The sequence below is a fragment of the Barbus barbus genome, assembly GCF_936440315.1.
Source record: "Barbus barbus genome assembly, chromosome: 11".
Classification (NCBI taxonomy): domain Eukaryota; kingdom Metazoa; phylum Chordata; class Actinopteri; order Cypriniformes; family Cyprinidae; genus Barbus; species Barbus barbus.
The window spans coordinates 1,979,947-2,004,136 of NC_136739.1; the positions used below are offsets into that span (position 1 = coordinate 1,979,947).

General features: G+C 37.9%; 1 protein-coding gene across 2 annotated transcripts; it reads left to right on the forward strand.

Annotated features, from left to right (window-relative positions):
• Positions 1 to 789: 789 nt before the first annotated feature.
• LOC306877164 (uncharacterized protein) lies at positions 790 to 23,053 on the forward strand. 2 transcript variants are annotated; one of them, XR_013784874.1, is made up of 23 exons: positions 790 to 874; positions 1,459 to 1,612; positions 2,311 to 2,448; positions 3,154 to 3,231; positions 3,305 to 3,375; positions 3,458 to 3,623; positions 5,541 to 5,647; positions 6,208 to 6,456; positions 6,989 to 7,169; positions 7,256 to 7,399; positions 7,606 to 7,754; positions 9,003 to 9,152; positions 9,290 to 9,446; positions 11,633 to 11,779; positions 11,973 to 12,082; positions 12,454 to 12,607; positions 15,333 to 15,526; positions 15,771 to 15,898; positions 16,012 to 20,066; positions 21,376 to 21,579; positions 21,669 to 21,806; positions 22,244 to 22,315; positions 22,398 to 23,031. XR_013784874.1 is itself a non-coding variant. In XM_079428730.1 (23 exons), exons 2-23 carry the CDS (start codon positions 1,472 to 1,474, stop codon positions 22,623 to 22,625), a joined length of 7,083 nt encoding a protein of 2,360 aa, XP_079284856.1. In that variant the 5' UTR covers positions 790 to 874; positions 1,459 to 1,471; the 3' UTR covers positions 22,626 to 23,053. The 2 variants fall into 2 exon arrangements, 1 of the variants encoding a protein (XP_079284856.1); XM_079428730.1 differs by having other exon boundaries at positions 21,669 to 21,728; positions 22,398 to 23,053.
• Positions 23,054 to 24,190: the final 1,137 nt, after the last annotated feature.

The window sequence follows — 24,190 nt, forward strand, 5'->3', positions numbered from 1 at the left end:
GACAGCCTTGATCTTCCCCTCCGCCGTCTCTTTCTGGGAATTCTTGCAGTCACCTTTTGCTTTTCACTGTCCAGGGTGAGTAAACATCGCAGGAAGTTGAAGGAGAGGTAGAGAGACAGATATGTGAGAAAAAGATAACAGGAGCAGAGAATCAACATGTCATGCAAAACAAGAAACCACTCAGATGAGATGTATAGCACCAGAAATATAATGCAGTTGACAGAATATCACATTAACACAGTTTTTAAATCTATAGGACAAAGCAGACAGTGTCAAATTCCACTCAGTTCTGTTTTCAAACCACTTGAAGAAAATACTCCTGTACAGATGAGAATAGCATTGAAGAGACGACTGTGCATGTTGTTTAATTGAAGTCCTGTCTCTGAGTTAATCAGCTTACACTAGATTATATCTACACTAGACACCGATCTCTTATTAAGATTCAGTACTCTACCACCAACAAACAAACGTGATACTGATAGACCAAAAACATTTGTATAACAATTCAATCATTACTAAAATAAAGTACGTTATTAAAAAATATAATTACATTATTTTATATAGTTTCTGTATTGCTATTGCATACTCTTATTGAGTATAATCATCCAAAAAACATACCTGATGATTCAATTAATTATATAATTATCCAATTAGCAAATCTGCAGAGCCTCGATTAGATGTTTTTAGCATAATATCAGGCCCAATGTTCAGCATGCAGCAGTAAAGAGATGATAAACGCGTGTCTCCGCGTCGCGTGGTGGCGCTGTTCGGGCAGAACACTGAAGATACAGTTCCCCGGATGCTGCAGGAAAACAACAACAAACACACGCATATCAGAGCTGTAGCAACACGGGAATGGACGCAGTCAAGTAAAGTAAGCTACTACTTTATATTTGCACTGTAACAGAGACTTAATAAAGCTCTCTGCTGGTATATAAATATGTTGCGGATATCTGAATCAGTACTGAATGAAAGAACTAAAGCCTGAGGCACTCCTAGCTGCCAGTGTTATTAATCATGTCATATAACTGTCCCATAACTGCTCATCTTAGTCTGCAATACAGTTATTTAATGCTGGAAAGAGATACAGGTGATCTGCAATCTTCATAGATGTTCGAGTTTCCACCAAGCTTTAGCTCTTTATTTTTATCACTGATGAAATGAAAATGTACCATACTTACTTTCTTAATATATGTTCTTGATCTTATTGTGAGCGATTTATCAGTGCGTGTTATTGCAAATACAGAAAATACTTGTCTTGTCGATCTATTATCAAAAAAATTAGTGAAAATTTCTACCCCATAGACATCTAACCAATGACCACAGTGACTATTTTTCACATTCAGATCAATTCCTGATGGGCCTTGTCCTACATTTTTTGTGTGTGTAATGTTTATTTAGTGTAAAAGTGTTTAATTTGAATCATTTCATCTAAATAAATGTTTTTGTTTTTCACAGCTGATGGCTGGCTATGGAATCAGAACTGTTGATTGGCTGGCAGGAGGAGAGGGCGGGGCTGAGGGCGGAGCTATCGCGTCTGCAGGAGGAGCTGGCAGAGAGCAGAGCGGAGAGGGAGGAGCTTGAGTCTCGAGCTCAAGCTTTGACTGACAGGGTGAGGAAGGAGCCAGTGACGTGTCTGGTCCATCAATAACAGAGTGAACACTAGAGTTGTTATTTGTTAATAAAAACATAACTTTTATTAACAAAACGAATAAAAATACACCATGCTATATGCCTAATATAAATTACAAATTTAAATGGGTATACAAAACTGAAAATCAGTAAAGTAAATCAGTACAAATAATTATAAAACGTAGAATGTTTATTAGCAAAACGATTAAGAATGTTCGGAGGCATGGACTGCATACACCTTGATGTAAAATAATGGGAAAAAATCACAGTTTAAATCAAATAAATATCAGCATATACTGTGGAACCAAATAAATGAGAAACAAATGTTAAGAAAAACCTTCCAAAATATCACCTTAGATAAATGGCAGGTCAACAGGCTCTTCAAAATCCACATTATTTTTAAAACAGGCACTTTTACATTTGGTTTTGAAGCTCTTCTGCCATGATCTTGTCTGTGTCACCTGACTCTTCTTCAGTGAGCTCTCCTCACGTGATAAATGAAATCTGATTTGTGATGTTCGATGTGTTCAGTTTTAATTGTAGTGTCTGTTCTCTAACTGAACTAACTTATTTGTATTACTATTAAAAAAAATCTACCACCGGTATCACCACCAACACCGTCTATCACAGCATGGCAAACTTATGATCCGTCTGTCTGTTTGTACCCATGCTGTTTAGCTGTCTCAGACGCTGGACCCTTCTCTGTCATTATCCGTGCGTCTGGACGATGAGCAGCGAGAATGGCGGAGGAAGCTCAGAGAGGGCAGAGAGAGAGAAGCCAGACAGGCTCTGCTCATTCATAAACTTCAGAACAAGGTCTGAACTCACAGCTGCTTCATCACAACTTTAATAATACTTCATGTACTGTAACTCCTTTAATAGTGATGGTGAAGGTCGCTGTAGGACTTAATCGTTTTGTATTCATATCATGGATCTGAACAACAGCCACTTTGTCCAGTGAAGCAACAAAGCTGAATGAAGTTGGTTCTCAACCTTTTTGACTCCACAACAAAATCTGAAGTTCATTTAGTCAATATAGTGTGATATAGTCAATATGATATGATATAGTCAATATATCATATCCAGTAATGTCAGTTCTTAAGCTAGAAATACTATTTCTGAATATTACCTCTGTAAATTTATTTTTTAAAAATCTGATTCAAGTTTCAACCAAAAACGGGAAAAGTCATGCAAAAATCTTGGAAATTCATTAGTCTGAAAGTGCTGCTCTATATGATTTACCACTGCCCACATACAGGAATATAGTTGAAAATATGAAGCATGTTTTAATTGATAATTACTTGTCTTCATGCATTGCTTTACATGCTTCCTCATGTTGTTTAACATCAAGAATATTTGTTTTATGGCCAGTTGTTAGGGCATCTAGAACAGCCTCTACAATTAGTCAGCAATAAAAATGCATTTTATGTGAATGTCTCATTAACCTAGCCATTTAAGAGGACCAATCATATTTCAGTTCATACAGACAGTCTCTCACTGGTATGTGCTCATGCATGTCAGGTGTTGGAGTACAGGGCTCGCTGTCAGACTCTGGAGCAGCAGGCGATTAGTGAGGAGCAAGAGCTGAGGATCAGAGAGGTGAGACGAGCAACAGTCCTCAGTGTTATCCTGGAGATCCGTGAGTGCCACATTAACGCTGTGCATTTCACAGAGGGTGCTGCGGGATGAGCGCAGTGACACACTGGAGAGCACCCTCATCAGGCTGGAGGAGGAACAGCAGAGGTGCAGGAGCCGTGTAAATAACTATTACGTCTTCAGAGCTTGAATTCCTGTGACTGTGAGTTGTGTTTGTTCACTGGAGCAGATGTTTAGGTCTCTCGGAGGTCAGCGCTCTTCTGAGGAGTCTACTCAGCCAATCAACAGAGGCTAATGAAGCCCTGCAGGACGACCTTCGAAAGCTAACAGCCGATTGGTCCAAAGCGGTGGAGGAGGTGGTGCAGAAGGAAATCGATTGGCAAAAAGAGAAAGAGGTGAGGTCTAGAGATCAATTCCCAGACATCACAGTCAACACACACATACTGATTAAATATTTAATGAACTGGAAACACTTTGTGTTGGAAGAAGCTACAGTGATATGTGTAAATGTAAATCTACAAAATCCATTTCTGGCATTATAAGTGTTGCCATAGAAACAGATCATTTCTGAAGATGTAAACGCCGCAAAATCGTTGTGTTGTTGTCATCTCGTAATTACAGTCATTTCAATGTGCAGCATTAAGTGCATTTGTCGGTCCTGAAATATGCAGTGTGTGCATGGCCTTACAACTGGTTCATGAGCTTTTGGTAGTTGCTTAGCAATGGCTCAGTTTTTCTGAGGATTTTATCAGTGCATTAGGGAATGTGCTGTAATATATTGTCACCAAGCAAAGTTGAGTGTGTGTCTTCCATTAGGGGATGTGACTGAAAAGACATTACAGAAGTAAGTTTTCTTCAGTACTTTTTTAACCCTTGTGCGTCAATAAAAAAAAGTTACACCGGTCCATAGTGGACAAAAGTGTCCATGCCAAAAAGCTGTCATAAAAATTTGAAGCTTGGGAGCACAGTTAAGATTGGTCTTATTTTAAAGAAGACCCATGGCAGATTGTTGTAAAAAAAAAAGTTTAAAAAGTGAAACAAAGATTAAGATTTAAGAGGTTTAAGATTATGAAAATGCTTTATAAACAATATTTTATATAAAATGTATATTTTATGAAACATGTTGAACTCTAAACCTGCTAGAAAATCAAAGCCATAAATCTAAACGAGTTGTGTTCCAAATTTGAGGTTGATATCTCAAAAAATTAGCTTTCAGTAAGATTTAGTTTGGGTGCAGTACCAAATTTTCCCCATTAGATGCCAGCAAAACTCCGCTGGTGCATATAGGAGTTGGGTTTGTGATTTGCAGTATAGTTTTGCCCTCTCAAATATTACAAGAACACACGCACACACACCATTTTTTTTTATGACACACATACAAACCACACTCTGACATCCATACCAACACACCCACACAATCATAGCTGCATTTTTTATCCAGTTGGCTCTATAATATGCAGAAGCAGAAAACATGAATAAAGCGAGGATTTGCTTTATAGGCCAAACCTGGGAAAAAATGGCACCATCTAGTAAAAAACTGAAATTTGCCAACAGAATGAAAGCCTATTAACAGTTAAATGGCATAGTGATTGAAAATAGCAGTTTTAATGGGGTTTCAATGGGGACATTTTTGTCCTTAAGGTCCTGAGAGGAACAATTTTTGTACCTAGTGCAAAATAGATTTATTCAAGGAAATGGGGGTGAAATAGTAAAATTCCAATAAAAATAGACTCCTGTGCCAAAATTTATGCAGCTGGCAATAACACAGGCAAAATGATAAAAGGACAAAAATGGGTTTCACAAAGGTTAACTAACTTCTTGTTAGCTCTTTTAAAATAACCTCAAAGATTGCAACCATTTTTCACATTACATTTTAAGGCACAAATGTTTTAAAATGCATTTTATTTGACACTCAATGCTGTTATTATGCAGTAAAGATGGCATCGTTCAGATGTCTGTGATATCCACAATCAGCATTTTCTCACAACTCTGCAGTTGTAAACATTATCATTGGCACAATGATTTATCTTGCTCAGACTGGAGTTACAGAGAAAGTAGTAGGGAGATGTTGCTGCACTTGCTTCTTCGGGTTTTTGCATTCTTCGACTGACAGACACAGATGGATGAGTGTTTGTGGCATACACTGACTGTGCTACCACATGTTTCTGACAAACTGTACCCTTCAGATGACCCACAATGCAAAAACAGCATGTACTGGTTTTATTAATTCAATAAGCAATATTATATTTATAAAACAAGTTATTTTTTAATTCAGATTTATTCAATTTGTTGTACCTTTATTGTGAATACAGGCTTTAACAGGCTACATGGGGAAGGAGCAGACCAGGTTGATGACTCTGTGGGGACGTGTAGTCACTCTCAAACGCCAGTGTCACTCTCTGAAGACGGCTACTGACAAGTGAGGACACATCGAAAAAACTCATTTATGCTTTAAAAAGCAAAAATATGGCCATTTAGCATCAGGCTAGTTGAAATACACTACTGATCAACAGATTGCAGTCAGTAAGATTTTTAAATGATTTTGAAAGAAGATTTAAAAACAGTAATATTGTGAATATTTTTGCTATTTAAAATAACTTTTCTATTGAAATATATTTTAAAATGTAATTTATTCCTGTGATTGCAGCATGGAATTTTCAGCATCATTACTGCAGTCTTCAGTGTCACATGATTCACAGTTAAAAAACTTAAAAACACACTTAAAGGGATAGTTCACCCAAAAGTGAAACTTCTGTCATTAATTACTTCATTCATCCTCGGAGCACAAATTAAGATATTTTTGATGAATTCTGTAAATTTATGAAGCTACATCACATATTTAAACAACGAATTGGTCCCTATATTAAAGTGTTCCCATTTTTTTTTTCTTCTAAAAAAAAAAAACCTGACCCCAACAGTAGTGTATGTGTTCTCTATACCTTGTTGTTAGTGTGCATTTGTTGTGTTTTTGTGCTACAGAGACCTGTGGGAGCTGAGAGCTGAGTTCTCTCGTCTCTCCTCATCTCTCCTCTCTGTATGGGCTTCTCCTCGATCAGTTCCCACGATGCCCCACGACTCCTCTTTAGGCCACTCCACTACAGCGCAGCCGCTCTTCTCCTCCCAGGGGCCGCTGTCTCTTGATGATCTCAGTGATGAACATATTGGCAAGAGGAAGTCGACTGAATTAAAAGCTGACATCGAGTCAGAGACCCTGGAACTCAGGAGCAGGTCATTACAGGATTCATGCAACATTAATTCCACTGCGTTATTTCAAGTATTTACAATATATTTGCAATGATTTTGCTGGTGATAAATTGATTTAGAACTCTGATTCACATTCTGATTCTGAATTTTTTTTACACATTTACGCATCATTCAAAAAATATTTACATATATTTACTAGTGCTGTCAAACGATTAATCGCATCCAAAATAAAAGTTTTTGTTTACATAATATATGGGTGTGTACTGTGAATATTTATTATGTATATATAAATACACACACATACTGTATCTATTTTGAAAATACTTGCATGCATTTACACGCATATATTTATATTCATAAAATGTATTTTATATATGAAATATATACATGCATGTTTGTGTATTTATATATACATAATAAATATACACACACATATTATGCACACAAAAACTTTTATTTTGGATGCGATTCATCATTTGACAGCACTAATATTTACATATAGTTCTGTGTTAATTACAGTGTTCAGTATATTGATGTTATACTTTGATCTTTTCAGAATCACAGAACTGAACATGACAATAAAAGCTCTTGAATCTGAACTGGAGAAGCAGGAGGCAGAGATGGAGAGGAGACACAGGCAGGAGATGGAGAGAGAAAAAGATCAAGAAAGGAAGTGGGAGAGACAGATAGAAATGGAGAGAAACTTTGAGTCTGTCAGACATGCTGTCACGACACTGGTGAGTCCGATTGAGAACGGGGAATACATTGTCCTTATTTTAGTGAAGCATGAATGAATTAATGTATTCTCTGTCTTTTTGTCCAGTCAAGGGTTCTCAGCTCTCAGCAGATGAGCGGAGGGTCAAGCTCTCTGTCTTCAGATGATGTGTCCAGTGAAGGACTGTCCTCTATGCTCTCTGTCATCGCTCAAGCTGAGACTGCCCTGCAATTGAGACAACAGGAAGTACAGGTTGGTCAGCGTGAAATCAGAATTTACCCTGTTTGCTTTCTTAATACATGTTCCTGGTTTTATTGTGAACAATTCTTCAGTGCATGGTTTTCCAAACAAAAACAACGGCTTTATCATCTTTTTATCTAAATAAAATAACATGTTCTTTAAAATTACTTTCCTTTTTGGCTGATGGTACCTCTTAGTAAGCCAGATCTTTTTGTCAGGATGCTCAGATGAGCCTGCGTAGACTTGGAGCAGAGAAAGAATCACTGGAGCAGAGAATCATGCTGTTGGAGAGTGAGAGAGCGGCGTTTCAGGAACAGACCGATCAGGGAGCACTGCAGATAAAACACACACAAGAACTACTGAACAGGTGAAGGATGCTTGATTATCTCATTATACAAATACACTTAAAGTGCCCCTATTATGGATAATGAAAGGTTCATATTTTGGTTTTGGGAGTCCCCAATAACAGGTTGACATGCATGCAAGGTCAAAATACACTTTCATTGTCTTATAATATGCATTTATTTTCCATAATAAAAATCCATAATAGGATTTAATATTCTTGAAGGCTACCTTAAGCGGTTTATCTAATTGATTAACTGTATTTAAAAAAATGTGTTGTAAAGTAGCATCATCTTAGGTTATTTACAAAATATTTGAACCATATTGGTTATCAGCTAAGGTTTTTTTATTTTTTTTATTTTTTTATTTATTAAGTGGTACCGATCGCTATTGCATATTTAATTTTAGTTGATCTCCTTTCCTTATTTTTACATTTTAAATTTTAACTATCACTTAAAATAATCTTTAAAATGCCTATAATTTAATAACACTGAATGTAAAATTTAAAATTAGAAACATTTTTCATATTGTACGTTATAGTATTGCATAACCCAAATTCACTGTTTTAAAATTAAAATGAGTGAATCTACTGTTTTGTTTTTTAACTTACAGTACTGTTTAAAGGTTTGGGTTGAGTAAGATATTTTTTTAAAGTAATTACTATTTTATTCAGCAAAGTCACATTAAATTGATCGAAAGTGACAGTAAATGCATGTATAATATTATATTTATAATAGAAATAATTCTGTTTCAAGTAAATTCTGTTCTAAACATTCTTGTAAACTTTCTATTCATCAAAGAATCCTGAAAAAAAAAATTCACAAAAATACTGATATTTTGAACACTGATAATTATAATAAGAAGAAATGTTTCTTGAGCACCAAATCAGCATATTAGAATGATTTGATAATGTGACTCTGAAGCCTGGAATAATGATGCTGAAAATTCAGCTTTGCCATCACAGGAATAAATTATTTTATTTTAAATTGTAAAAATGTCACAAATGTGTTTTTATTGTATTTCTGATCACATAATAAATAAAACATATATAACATAAATAAATACATAAAATTTATGCTAAAATATAAATTTATATTATGATAAAATATAAATAAAATATAAAAAATATAAAAAATCTTACTTACCCCAGACTTTTGAACGTTAATGTATTTTTTCACAAGATAGTACAGAATTTTGTTAGCAGCCATTACATATAATTATTGGCTAATTGCTATTGGCCATAATTGTAAAACTGACATTGTGTGTGTGACAGTGAGAGGGAGATGGTGACTAGTTTGCGCAGTCAGGTAGAAGGGGCTGAGAGACTCACCGAGGAGCTGAGACAGGAGAATGAACACTTGAGACGACAGAGAGAGAAGGAGGAGGAGGAGAGAATCCAGCTGGAGAGAGAGAGACAGAAACGGTATGCTTGTCCATCAATCACCGCTTAACATTATGCAGAATTCATTTAGGATGTGCGTGTCATTAGAGCCCTGTTCAGTCATGCTCATCATGCTAAATTCTGCTGGTGAATAACTCTGAGGTTTATTTGTAAATCAGCATGGAGACAGAGATGCTAGAGACCGCTCAGCTGTGCGAGAGAGAGACTCGTACCCGTCTGGAGATGCACAGCCTGCAGGCGGCGCTAGAGAGAGAGAAGCTGGACAGAGCACGAGCTGAGCAAGAGGCCGCTGACACTAAAGATTCCTTACTCAAGGTAAACTGATAGAATGACTGCCACAAATCATTCTCACAATTTCAGCAAAACCTAGCCAGTTATATACACTACTGTTCAAAAGTTTGGGGTTGGTATGGTAAAAACAGTCATAATGTGAAATATTACTACAATCTTTCATACTGATTTGCTCAAACATTTCTTATCAATGCTGAAAACAGTTGTGCAGCTTAATATTTTGGTAGAGACTGTGATAGTTTTTTCAGGATTCTTTGATGAATAGAAAGTTCAAAAGAACAGCATTTATTTGGCATGGAAAATTTTGTAGCATTATAAATGTTTTTTTTTTGTCACTTGATCAATTCAATGCGTCGTTGTTGAATAAAATATTAATTTCTTACAAAAAAAAAAAAATTGACCCCAAACTTTTGCATGGTAGCGTAACCTTGATGACATACAGTCACTGGCCACTTTATTAAGTACACCTTGCTAGTACCGGGTTGGACTCTTTTTGACTTCAGAACTGCCTTAATTCTTCATGGCATAGATTCAACAAGGTGCTGAAAACATTCCTCAGAAATTTTTGCACATATTGACATGATATCATCACGCAGTCGGCTGCACGTCCGTGATGTGAATCTCCTGCTCCACATCCCAATGGTGCTCTTTTGGATTGAGATCTGGTGACTTTGGAGGCCATTTGAATCTAGTGAACTCACTGTTATGTTCAATAAATCAATTTGAGATCATTTTTTTTAGCTTTGTGACATGGCACGTTATCCTACTGGAAGTAGCCAACACAAGATGGGTACACTGTGGTCATAAAGGGTTGGACACGGTCAGCAAAAATACTCAGGTAGGCTGTGGCGTGTAAACGATGCTCAGTTGATACTAAGGGGCACAAAGTGTGCCAAGAAAATATCCCCCACACCATTACACCACTAGCAGCCTGAACTGTTGACCCAAGGCAGGATTTTTTTTATGCCAAATTTTGACCCTACCATATGAATATGGCAGCAGAAATCAAGACTCATCAGAGCAGGCAACCTTTTTCCAATCTACTATTGTCCAGTTTTAGAGCCCGTGGGAATTGTAGCCTCAGTTTCCTCTTCTTAGCTGACAGGAGTGGTGCCTGGTGTGGTGTCCTGCTACTGTAGCACATCTGCTTCAAGGTTGAATGTGTTGCATGTTCAGAGATGCTCTTCTGCATACCTCGTTTGTAACAAATTGTTATTTGAGGTACTGCTGCCTTTCTATCAGCTCGAACACTCTGGCCATTCTCCTCTGACCTCTGGCATCAACAAGGCATTTCTATCCACAAAACTAGATATTTTCTATTTTTTCGGGCCATTCTCTGTAAACACTAGAGATGGTTGTGCATGAAAATATCAGTAGATTAGCAGTTTCTGAGATACTCTCAGACCAGTCCATCTGGCACCAACAACCATTCCACATTCAAAGTCACTATGTTCAGACTTGATCTGTGGGTTTTTGAAAGTCTGGAAAAATCTGATTCAAACCACATTTGGAGGGGGTTTGAAATGCAATTCCATTTAAATTTTTACAGCTGCGTCTCAGTCTGGACACTATGGCTGCTCAAATCCGATTTCAAATTGCCTTTTGTGTCATTCTTAATGTGACACACAATGCTATCATTAAGTCCAGTGACAGAAATGCTGGAAGTATTCATATAGTATTTGAACGAGGCTGAAGCCAGCTGTAACTATAGCATGGAACATCACAATATATACCAGTTCTGCTCTGCAACTTGACAGTGTGCTTATTTGAAGGGTGAGATAATTATTTTTCCTGCATCTGTTACCAAAGCAATCCATGCAGATAGGTTGGTTATGTCTGGACACACAAATCCTATCACTTGCAATTAATAGTGTGGACAGTCTTCCTCTAATTTGAGGAAAAAATCTGATTTGCCTGCAGTCTTAAATCACGTCTTCTCCATTCTGATGCTTTGTTTGAACTTCAGCAGATTGTCTTGACCATGACTACATGGTGAGTGTATACTATGTACATAAGCAAAACAGCTGTGTCAAAATGCCCAAAGCTCTCACACACTGGCCCTGGAACATCAGGCAATTCTGCCTGCTAAAATTAACCGATGGAGTTTTGTCTGAGTTGTGTTGTTTCCCATCCTGGATTTTGTCACCCATCCAAACCTCTCAATCATTCCTTTATGTTGTCCTTCATTTTCCCTCTCTCCTCCCTTCCAGGCACGGGAGTCATTACTGGCCCTGTCCTCCAGTCAAACCCAGCTCAAGAGGGAGCTGGCAGAAGGTCGAGATGCCCTGGAGAAAATGGCTACTTTAAATGAAGCTCTGGCCAAGGACAAGAGAGAACTCAGTGTTCGTGCTCTGCAGGTCTGGCACGCAGGTTTAGCCCATCTTTAGCATAGATCACTTACACTGCCTAGGGACGTGACCAAATCCCTGCAAGCTGTCACGGGTCTCTTGCCTTTAATTACTTGATCCAGCGCCAGATTGAGTTGCTGGTAGGGCCAGGTTTGGGATGGAGGGATGAGAGGTGTGATTTTTTGTTTTCCTGACCCCTCAGCTGGAGACGGAGGTGGCAGAAGCCCAGGCCCAGATCCAGGCATGTGGCGCAGAGATGGCAGGCCTGCGCAGGGAAGTGAAGGCCACGTCTCTAGAGGCCAACAAATTAAGGTTGCTCCTTATTGTGAAACAGAGGAACATATTTAAAAGTCAGCTGATGAAAAGGCTGTAGATGTATTAAAGTGCTGAGTATGTTAGCTTGGAAGCTTCATTATTATAATGATAGAAATGCAAAATTAAAAAGAATGTATTTCATATATTATAACACTGCTAAACTAAGAATATCCTGATATAAATATTGTTATAATGCCTACCCTTTACCTCCTAGTTTGGTAGGAATACTAATGAGTACTTTAGATGACACTATAAATGTCTGAGTTTATCTCAACAGCTGTTGTATTTGTCTGTATTATGCTGGCCCTGTGTTTTCACAGCCAGTGATTCTTTACCACACTTGTGTTGATGATCCCACTGTGTTCCAGGGAACGAAGAGAGACGGATCTGAAAACTCTGCAGCAGCTCCGAGACCGAGAGAGAGAGCTGGAGAATGAGCTGGAGACTGAGAGAGAGGACAGAGAGAGGGAGGTGACTGCTCTCACAGAAGAGAAGCAGAATAATGAACAAAGGATTGCAGAGGTGAGAAACTCTGACAATACTGACTGCTTGCAAATTAGATTCAGCACACAAAAGAATACATTTTTGAAAAGTAAACATTGTGTTCTAACTAGGAGCAAGTCGACAAGTAATTCTCTCTCTTTGTACAAGTATGTGTGTGTATTAATTAAATTATCAATCAAAAGAACATATTTTACTTATAATTTTTTAATTATTCACAAAAGTTTGAAAACAAAAGTGCATTATGTAATTATAAAATTATTTCTTTTTAATTAGAACAATACAAATAATGAAATATTTCACTAATTGTTACTGTGAAATTAATATAAAATTGTTAAATAATTGGACAATTATTTGTTTGAGTAGCTGTGCAATGTAAGGTGAAAAAAAAACACAGAACATAAAGACTTGAGAAGACCGAGCAACACAACTGTACACTTACATCCACAATAATAACAGAATGTGTTGGTCAAGCATAGTACACACATACAGATACAAAAAAAGTTCATTTTTTTCTTGTAACTTATTTCGAAAAGTGACATTTTCATATATTTTAGATTCATTACATGTCAAGTAAAACATTTCAAAAGTTTTTTTTGTTTTAATTTTGATGATTAGGGCTTACAGCTCATGAAAGTCAAAATTCAGTATCTCAAAATATTAGAATATTTACATTTTGAGTTTCAATTAATGACCATCCCTACAGTATAAATTCCTGTATAAATAGTTCTTTGAAACCACAATAATGGGGAAGACTGCTGACTTGGCAATGATCCAGAAGATGAACATTGACACCCTCCACAAAGAAGGTAAGTCACAGAGGGTCATTACTGAAAGGTGTGGCTGTTTACAGAGTGCTGTATCAAAGCATATTAAATGCAAAGTTGACTGGAAGGAATAATTTGGGTAGGAAAAGGTGCACAAGCAACAGGGATGACCGCAAGCTGTAGAATACTGTGAAGCAAAGCTGATTCAAACACTTGGGAGAGCTTCACAAGGAGTGGACTGAAGCTGGAGTCAGTGCATCAAGAGTCTCCACGCTCAGACGTCTTCAGGAAAAGGGCTACCAAGCCACTTCTGAACCAGAGACAACGTCAGAAGCATCTTACCTGGGCTACGGAGAAAAAGAACTGGACTGTTGCTCAGTGTTCAAAGTCCTCTTTTCAGATGAAAGTAAATTTTGCATTTCATTTGGAAATCATTGTCCCAGAGTCTGGAGGAAGAGTGGAGAGGCACAGAATCCATGTTGCTTGAAGTCCAGTGTGAAGTTTCCACAGTCAGTGATGGTTTGAGCTGCCATGTCATCTGCTGGTGTTGGTCCACTGTGTTTTCTGAAGTCCACAGTCAACGCAGCCATCTACCAGGAAATTTTAGAGCACTTCATGCTTCCTTCTGCTGACAAGCTTTATGGAGATGCTGATTTCATTTTCCAGCAGGACTTGGCACCTGCCCAGACTGCCAAAGGTACCAAAAGCTGGTTCAATGACCATGGTGTTACTGTGCTTGATTGGCCAGCAAACTCGCCTCACCTGAACCCCTTAGAGAATCTATGGGCTATTGTCAAGAGGAAGACGAGAGACACCAGACCCAACAATGCAGATGACCTGAAGGCCGCTATCAAAGCAACCTGGGCTTCCATTACACCTGAGCAGTGCCACAGGCTGATTGCCTCCATGCCACGCCGCATTGATGCAATAATTCATGCAAAATGAGGCCCAACCAAGTATTGAGTACATAGAAATTAACATACTTTTCAGAAGCCTGACATTTCTGTTTAAAATATCCTTCTTTTATTGATCTTATGTAATATTCAAATTTTCTGAGAAACTGAATTTTGGGTTTTCATTATCTGTAAGCCATAACCATCAAAATTTCAAGAAATAAAGGCTTGGCATGTTTCACTCTGTGTAATGAATCTATATAATATATGGGTTTCACTTTCTGAAATGAGTGACAAAAAATATTGACCTTTTTCACGATATTCAAATTTGTTTAGATGTAGCTGTATGTGACCCTGGACCACAAAACCAGGCTTAAGTGTTAATTTTTCGAAATTGAGATTTATACATCTGAATAAATAAGGTTTCCATTGATGTATGGTTTGTTAGGATAGGACAATATTTGACCGAGATACAAATATTTGAACATCTGGAATCTGAGGGTGCAAAAAAATCTAAATATTGAGAAAAACGCCTTTTAAAGTTGTTCAAATTAAGTTCTTAGCAATGCATATTACTAATCAAAAATTAAGTTTTGATATATTTACCAAAATATATCTTCATGGAACATGATCAATATCCTAATGATTTTGGCATAAAAGAAAAATCGATAATTTTGACCCATGCACTGTATTTTTGGCTATTGCTACAAATATACCCCAGCGACTTAAGACTGGTTTTGTGCTCCAGGGTAACAAAGTCTAGTAACAGCATGTGATTACAAAAACACAGATTTGCATTAACAAGGAGTTTACAACACAGTAACAGTCAAGCAACAATAGGAAGGAAATACAGGTATTTAAACAGATGCTGTGAAAGGTAATTGGCAGTAAAACAGACCAACCCACACAAAAACACATAAAGAAACATTCCATAACAAATACTATTGATTGAGTCCTGGTCACCCTATGGTTTTGATAATGATGGGATTTAGTGTATATTATTCGGTACACATAATTCTCCTGTTTTCGAATACTTCTTGTGTTTTGGCTCTACTCATGGACAGTGATGATGTGTTTGTGTTTCAGCTAACTGAGCAGTGCAGCACGATAATGAAGGAGTTGCAGAGTGTCCAGGCAGAACTGCTCAAAGCAGCAGAGCAGCAGAGAAGAGCTGAACGAGAGAGAGACGACCTAATTAGAGAGAGCCAGAGACTAGAGGACACAGTATGTTCACTGGAGAGAGAGAAGGAGGAACTCGCACAGGTCAAAGAGGAACTCCGGTATATGAGCACATTTTTTGTTAAATATATTTAAACTTATTTTAGTGTCATCCTTTTTGTCAGACAAAACCAATTAACCAATTAAAACGTATTCTTAATAGGAACAAGTTGCTAGGTTGTTAACCTTTAAAATCAACATAAATTATTTTATGTTAGATCTGTATAACTAGATCAGAATTAATTGTTTGAACCATATTTGTACCAATCCCCTATTAGTTTCTAACCTGCTGCTGTCTCTCTTCAGAGGTGTGGTGGCATGCCTCCAAAAGCAGATTGCTCAGGTTCAGGAACAGGCCTCAGGTTTGGAGATACAGTGCAGTCAGCTGCAAACACAGGTGGAAACGCTGACACAGACCAAAGATGTCTTGCAAGGTCGGACCATCTTATTATAAAAACTTCTCATTGGCTATTCACTTTACTGGTTTAATATGTTGGTGTATTTGTGTGTAATAAACATTTTACATTTTTCTCTCTAAACTGTGTAGGAGAGATTCAGTGTCTACAGACAGGCTTGGAGAGAGAGACAGCACAAAGAGAACGGGAAAGAAAAGAATCAACGGAAGAAAGAAGGAAGAGTGAAAGAGAGATAGAAAACTGGCAGTCGGAATGCAAGAGGATTCAGAAAGATGTTGAACATGAATCACAGAAAAACAAAGTACAAGCAGAAGAGAGCATAACAGAGAGAGAAAGATGGCAAAAAGAGAGAGAAGCTCTGAATGCAGAACTCGGCCAGAGAGATGGAGAAGTGGAGATACTGAGTAACAAGATTGATGGTTTGTTAAAAGAAAAAGAAGAGCTTTCAGACATCTTGGATAAAAGAAACACAGAACTTGAGAAACTACAAACGAAATCAGCGGCAGAGCGGAAAACAGCCGAACTAAGACTGAGAGAAGTGTGTGATGAGATTGAGAGATGGAAGGAGAGAGAAAATGAGGTTCAAAGAGAGAAAGAAGAGTTGAATCAGAAGTTTATAGAAAGTGTGGAAAGAGAAAGTCAGAACCTCAAGACCATAGAGAGAGAGAGGGCAAAGATGTCTGATCTGCTGAGAAAGAAGGAGGATGAAATACGAACGAGAGGAGAGGAAATCGAAGAGTTAAAATCAAAAGTCCAATCCCTCGAGAGAACAATTGAGAGTCTGGAAATAGAGTTACAAGAGAAAGAGGGCTTGGAGAGTAGATTAGAAGCCCTGGAGAAACACAACACTCAACTGAAAGAGAGAGAAATTGAGAAAATAAGACAAAATGAAACCAAACAAAAAAAAAGAGATGAGCAAGAGCGGGAGAAAGATATGCGTTGGAGAAGACAGCTAGAACAGAAAGACGGAGACTTGATAGAGCTCAAAAGCAGAATTGAAGAACTGATGAGAGAGAAAGAACATCTCTCATTACTCGTGGAAGAAAGAGATAAAGATGTTGAACAATTACAAACTATGTTGTCCACAGAAAAGAGAACTCTTGAACTGCGACTGAAAGAGGTGAAAGACAATGTGGAGTGGTGGAAGAGACGAGCTGACAACATAGAAAAAGTGAAGGAGAGCGTAAACCGGGTTGCTGAAAAGGAGAGGACAGAACTAAGAGAGCTTCTTAGAGAAAGAGAAGAAGAGGCACAAACGAGAGAAGAGGACATTGGTGACCTCAAAGGGAGAATTCAGTCATTGGAGGTAATCGTAGAGAAACTAGAGGCTGATGTTGAGCAGAAGGACGAACAACTTAAACTTTTAAAGGAGCAAAACTCAAAGATGAAAGAGAAGGAGGTGGAGGAACAAAAAGAGATGGACAGGAAGCAACTGGAGCTTAAGGAACAGGAGAAACAACTGAATAGAGAATTAGAAGATCTCAATACCAAAATGGAGGCAGTCATTCGAGAAAAAGAGGAGACACTAAAAAGGGTGGATGAGAGAGATAGTGAGATAAAAGAATTACAAGCAAAACTTGTGCAAGAACAGAAGATGTTCGAACAGAAGCTCAAAGCAGAACATGAAGAGGTGAACAGGTGCAAAGCCAAGTTAATTGAGATGGAACGAGACCGGGTGAACACGGTGGAAAGGGAAGAAGAGAGAAGGAAAAGACAGGAGATTGGGGAAAGGGATAGGGAGCAGATACTGAGAGGAGAGCTCCTTCAGAAGGAGACAGAGTTGAGGCAGTTGAGACTAAAGATTAATGAACTGAACCAGGAGAATGAGGAGGGCAGGAAGATAAGATTGGAGCAACAAGAACACATTGAACGCCAAACTGGCCTCCTACAAGACACTGAGGAGGCGGCACAGGCACTGAAGAAGAGTTTACAACAAAAAGAAAAAGAGGAAAGAGACAGAGTCCACCATGAGGAAGAAGCAATGAAAAGGCTGAGAGAAAAGCTGCTAGAAGCCGAGCAGAGGAAACTTGAAGTTTCAAGCAGTCTACGGGAGACAGAAACGGCACTGGAGAAGGAAAAGTGTCAGCATCGAGAGAAAGAGGAGAGACTTACAGACTGTGATCAAGAGCTACTATTGGTCAGGCGTGAGCGAGATCAAGAGAGGGAGACTGTTGAAGATCTGAAAAAACTTATAGGCGAACAGGGCAAAGAGGTGAAGATGCTGAAGGGAAAACTGGATGAACGGTTAGGAGAGTTGGGAAGGCTGTCACAACTGCTGCAGGCGAGCCGAGGGGAAGCACAAGTGCTTGAATCCAGGGTAGAGAACAGTGAAGAGGAGAAACAAAGATTGAAGAGGTCTTTGAGTCAGATTGAAGATGAGAGGAGCCGACTGGAGACCCAACTGAGAGATGAAAAGACGGTTGGGGAAAGGCTGAGAGCCAGGCTTGAGGATCTGCAAAAAGGTCAGCATATCCTGATGGAGGAGAAGACGGGACGCGTGGAGAAGCTTGGGGCTCAAGTACGAGAGCGGGAGGAGGAGAGAGACCATCTATCAGCAGAGCTTCGCAGGAAAGAGCGAGAGATTGAGGCTCTGAGAGATGAAACGCTTCGAGAAAGGCGAGACAAGGACAGGATAAGCTCTTTGCTGAATGATGCAAAAGAAAGGAAAGAAGCTCTTGCTGCCCAGGTGGATACTTTACAAGAACAGTTGGTTAATCTTTCAAGAACCAAAGAAGAAACCAGGTCAAAAATCCAGGAACGACAAGAACAGAACCAGAAGATGCGAGAGGGCCTGACTGCAGGCCTTCAGGAGATGGCGACTCTGAAGGAACTGCTAGAAGAGAGTCATCGTGAGGGAGAGAAACTCCGGTTCATAATGCAGGAAAAGAAGGACGAGTTGGTCAGAAGCAGAGAAAAAGGTGTTAGGGCAGCACAGATTGAAGCTGAAGATCTTCTACTCAAAGTCCAGATGTTACAGAAGCAGAAACAGGAGCTTAAGACTGCCCTTCAACTCCAAGAGGAACAACTTGGGAAGAAAAACGAGGAAGGTTTGCGAGAGAAGGAACAAATGCTGCTAAGACAGGAGAAGTTAGAAGAAGAATTGGCGACCATGAAGAGCGTAGCAGAGCAGAGAGAGGCTGAGCTGACCAGAGCGAGGGCTAGAATGGACATCTTGGAAGATCAGAGGACTGAACTCAGCTCTTTGGCAGCAGAAAGGACCAGAGAAGCGGAGGAACTGAGCAACAGATTCAGAGAGCTGAGACTGGAAGTGGACAGACTGAGAGAGGACAGAAGAAGAGAGAGTAAAGACTGGGAGGAACTCAAACGAGAAAATAAAGAGAAACAAGTTGTGTTCGAGGGATGGGAGCTCCTCAGAAAAACAATGAGTCAAAAGGAAAAGGAGATAGAATTGATGGAAGAGAAATATGAAGATGAGAAAATAAAAAGTCAGCAAGCGGAGGATCAAAACATAAGACAACTAGAATTAATGTCAGAGAGACTCAAGGACAAAGAAACTGAGCTGGAGAGTATTCGAGAAATGGTGTATAAAGAACAATCAGCAAAACTTAGGTTACAGGATCAGTTTGAAGATGAGAAAAGAAATACCAAGATATTGAGGGAAAAAATGGAAACCTTAGAGAAAGAGAAACAAGAGCTTGAGACCAAAATGGAAGAGGATTTACGTAATCTTAGAGAATCTGAAAAGAAAATCAATGGAATAAAGATGGATAGTGGCCATGGTACTCTATCAGACTTCCTAGAGAGAAATGCTGAATATCAGTCTCATGACAAGTTGTTAGAGACAGACACACTTAGAAAGGACCTTACAAAAAAGGAACAGGAAATTGAGAGGTTGAGGACCAAGGCTCAGACCCTACAGACTGAGATCGACAGACTGCACTCCACAATAAGAAAGGAGAATATAAAAACTGGACCACCAGAGAATGAGGAAAGGCTAAAGGAACAAATGTCTACTGTCCTTTTAGAAAATGAGGAGAGGGACAGATTCCTCAGAGAGAAGGACATTGAAGTATATGCTCTGAAAGAGCGAGTTGAGGAGCTGAGTAAAGACAGGGACCGTGTCAGGACGGCTCTGGAGAAAACTGAATCCACGCTGATTTACTATAAGGAGAGGCTGGAACAACAGGAGCATAAGAGAAAGCGGGCAGGAGCTGATACATCACAGGTCAGTAAGGCAGAGACATCTTAAAATACCTAGCATAAAATGAGTCGTGATGGTCACAGATAAAAATACATATTTGTGTATTTGTGCTGATGTGGCCTTGGACTTTATTCAGACGCCTACTGGTGTGGATGCAGCAAAAGCTAAAGATTTCAGTTACAGAACATAAAAATCTCCTTTTTTCAATCAACCTTAATTTGTGTGTTCTGTGACCAAAACTGTCCAGAAACACTGGGTTACAGAGGAATCGAGTAGTGTTTGGCTGGTTAATAAAAAATGACTGCGTGCACCTCTATAGATAAATTAGTTTAATTATCTAAGACTAGTATCTGGAGCTCTGTTGAGCATTCTGTTTGATCCTAAAAAAAAATGAAATGGGCCATTTTCCTTTCCATTCAAAAGCCTTTTTTTTTTAAGAAATGAATTAACAAGGATGCAATAAATTGATCAAAAAGGACAGTAAAGACATTTATAATATTTCAAATAAATGCTGCTCTTTGGAATGTTATATTTTTTCAGGAATCCTGAAAAAATGTGCCATGTTTTCCACAAAACATATTAAGCAGCACAACTGTTTTCAACATGAATAATAATAAATATTATTTGAGCAGCATAGAATGATTTCTGAATGATCGTGTGACACTGGAGTAATGATGCAGAAAATTCAGCTTTGCCATCACAGGAATAAATTACATTTTAAAATATCTTAAAATAAGAAAATGTAATATTTCACAATATTACTGTTACTGTTTTTGATTAAAAAAAAACCCTGAGTGAGCATTAGAGAGTTCTTTAAAAAAAACATTACTGTACATTTTTTACAAACCCCAAACTTTTTAAACAGTTATGTTAAACAATTTGGTAGCTTCACTTTCTAGTACCAAAAGCAATTGTAATTTTTTTTATTGCTATTATTTTTGACTCCCTTTGTGTCCTAATTAAATGTGCTTTTCTTGTTACTGTCTTAAAACTTCTTTATAGACATAATTAGCTACGCTTTTTGAATGCGAAACAAGCAAAAATGCCCTTACCATGTGACTGAATTTTGAATAAGCGGTTGATCAAATGTAAACATGACCAGTCATGGTTGTGATATCAGCAGTGTGGCAATTTTTAAATTAGACCGTTTTAGGCTTAGTTTCTATAAATGGCGCGAGTGCACTGAGGAGGGAGCTTTGTTTTGAGCCATAGGATATTTACTCTTTTAGTTCAAAAAAGCGAGGACAATCTGTTTTTCATGACATGTCCCCTTTGAACACACTATGCAGTGAATTATTAGTTTATGATGAATTGTTTTGGGCAATATTAATAGGAGAAAGAGCTTGAACCAAAGGCCCAGTCTGTAAATGAAGCGGAGACAGACTCAGCAGTGCAGGGGCGTCTCTCGGCGATGCAGCGGGCCGTGGCACAACTGGAGGTGGAACAGAACCTTCTGCAGAAGAAAAACAGTCATCTGGAGAGGAAGATTGAGAGACTTCGAACCGAGCGACAGCACCTGAGAGACACGCTGACACAGGTATGTGCACGACTCACAAAGGGGATCATATATTATGATGTCAGTATGATTCATACGCATGATTACTGTATATATGTGGCCATCCCCAGGTTGAGATGGAGAGGGGGAAACTGAGGCATCAGCTGTCACAGACAGAAGCTGGAGTTCTGGTATGATGGAGAGAATACATTTGTGTTTTGTTCTGGTTGTCTCTCTCTGATGGATTGTCACAGAAGTACCCAATATTTGTTAGTAGAATATATTTTTATTACAATATAATTTTGTTAGCTGTTGTTTTAGTATTATTTATATACTTCTATAATATTGATTAATATTTTGATTAGCTTTGAATTTTCAGTTTTCATTTAAATTTTTAATTTGAGTTTTCATTTTTGTGTAACTTTATACGTTTTATTTGTTCGCTTTTAATTATTTTATTCATTTTCTGTTAATAGTTGTCAGTGTAACATTTTATATTTTTTTGTTATCTAATAATTATCTAATGTTTGTTTTATTTTAGCTTTATTTCCTTTACCTGAAAACAATTTAATAGTTTGTTAACAATAATAATGCTGTTAGTAACATGCTAATACCAAACTTTTTTATTGTAATCAGTTGTTTTATGTGTCTTTTAAGTGTTAATTGCTAGTGAAAAAGTAAAAAAAATAAAATTTGTGCTGTATAGGCCCTGTCAGATGGTACCGAAAAGGAAGAGCTTAAGCGTCTCAGAGTCCGAGCCAATGAGCTGGAAGAACAGGTTCGTTCTGAACACTTAACACACCAGTTAATTTGTATTTTGGCATATAACTTAGCCTCAAAACTTGAACCTAATTTTCTAGGTTCATCATCTCCGTCTCACGCTGGCCGTGGACCATCAGCACAGAGCAGAGTTCATAGATCGCTCTCTGAAGAACAGCCAGAGTCTGATGTCCCTGAGACGGGATCTGAACGAGTCTCTAGCTGCGGTCTCCCAGCGGCCCGTCCCCTCAGTGCTGGACTCAGAGACACAGAGGCTGGACAGAAGCATCAGAGAGGAAGAGCTGCGATTGTCTCTCAGCCAAAGCTAAAGATATAAAACACTCCTTTATGTCTAATGACTATTATATAGTTCATTTAACACTATATTTTTGCATTTAATATTAAATAATTCTGGCTGTGAGCCTAAGATTTATTTCACACTCAGGGTCTGAAATTGTTTTACTGTTACTTTGCATTAAAAAAAAAACATTTCAATATGCTGTAAAGCATGCTTAAAATGCTAATCAGCTACAAAATATCATCTTAAGGCAACTATTTGCAAAGGTCAGGTTTATGTCTGTCAGATAATTTACAGCTGAAAGCTTTGCAGTTGTGTTTACAATACTTTTCAAAGCTATTCTGTCAGTGTTGTGTGTGCAATATAAGCAATCTGTTTAATGAAATGTAATACTGTTGCTTATTTTTTTCTTAATTTTTTTAATAAACTTGATTCAGAATCACATTGTTTGATATTGAGAAAGCCCAGGGTACTGAGTTTGATTCCCAGGGAATGCATACATTAATAATACTATACACTGAATGCAACATAAGTTGCTTTGAGTGAAAGCGAAATGCAGAAATATTTGTATTTTTACAATATCTGTTACAGCATGCATACTATCAGATCTGTGGTATGCGTGATGGCTTCTTTTGAAAATCAATTACAGAGCACTTTAGTTTAATGACAGGGTTTTGTATCTCTTGAGAGGCCTTGTTGTTTGACCCCATATGAACTGGAACAGAGTGTTAGTCACCAGGGGGCGCTGTTTGTGTGGAAACATTGTGTGGCTTCAAGTAACCCACAGAGCTAAACCTTCCACATCCTTGTCGGAGTCAAAATCTTGCTCAACTTTGACTGTTTCAACCGCAATAAAAGTCCTCCCTTCATATTCAAAATACCAAATAAAAAAAGGCTAGTAACCTTTGCTTATAAAATGTACTGATATGTCATCTGACTGAGCTGGACAGTATTGAAACTTATGATGATATGACTAGGTCATATTTAATTTTCAAAGTAAAAAAATAAAAAATCATATAATTTTATATGTCTTATTCGTATTTAGTAAAAATATTAGTAACGAGAAACAGATTAACTCCTACATTTCTGTTACCTACACACATAAATATTGCATTGTAATCATTGCGTAATTTATAACTCTTAAAAAAGATAATTAATAAAAACAGTGTCTGCCAAAATAGCGTAGTACTACTGGAAATTAATCATAGATAATTATAGGATTTCTTTCAAACAGGAGTTCTCAAGATATTTCACAGAAATTATGACAACATTTCTTGTTTTCAAGCTTTTTTGTTAACAGAAACTGGGAGTGTTTATATATTAAATGAATTAACCACAGAGATCCTTCTGTATGTTCGTCAAAAGAAGAAGAAAAGCAGTCACTGGGAGGGAAACAAAATATGATTTCAGTTTACATTTTATTTTTACAAAGTAATAGTGATTATATATTGTAAATGTATTTATGTATGGTAGGCCTACATATAAAAACATACTATGGTTGTTCTTCTGCTATGAACAATTTTTGCAAATTACCGCATAAATGTAGCAAGTGAGGTGTTTTGGCGGAAACTATTGTAACCAAGGAAAATGTGTATG

Coding starts and splice junctions, on each gene's coding strand:
- LOC306877164 (XM_079428730.1), top strand. CDS start 1,472: ATGGAATCAGAACTGTTGATTGGCTGGCAGGAGGAGAGGGCGGGGCTG. Junction 6,457..6,988: donor ACCCTGGAACTCAGGAGCAG/GTCATTACAGGA, acceptor TGATCTTTTCAG/AATCACAGAACTGAACATGA. Junction 21,729..22,243: donor AGACAGAAGCTGGAGTTCTG/GTATGATGGAGA, acceptor TGTGCTGTATAG/GCCCTGTCAGATGGTACCGA.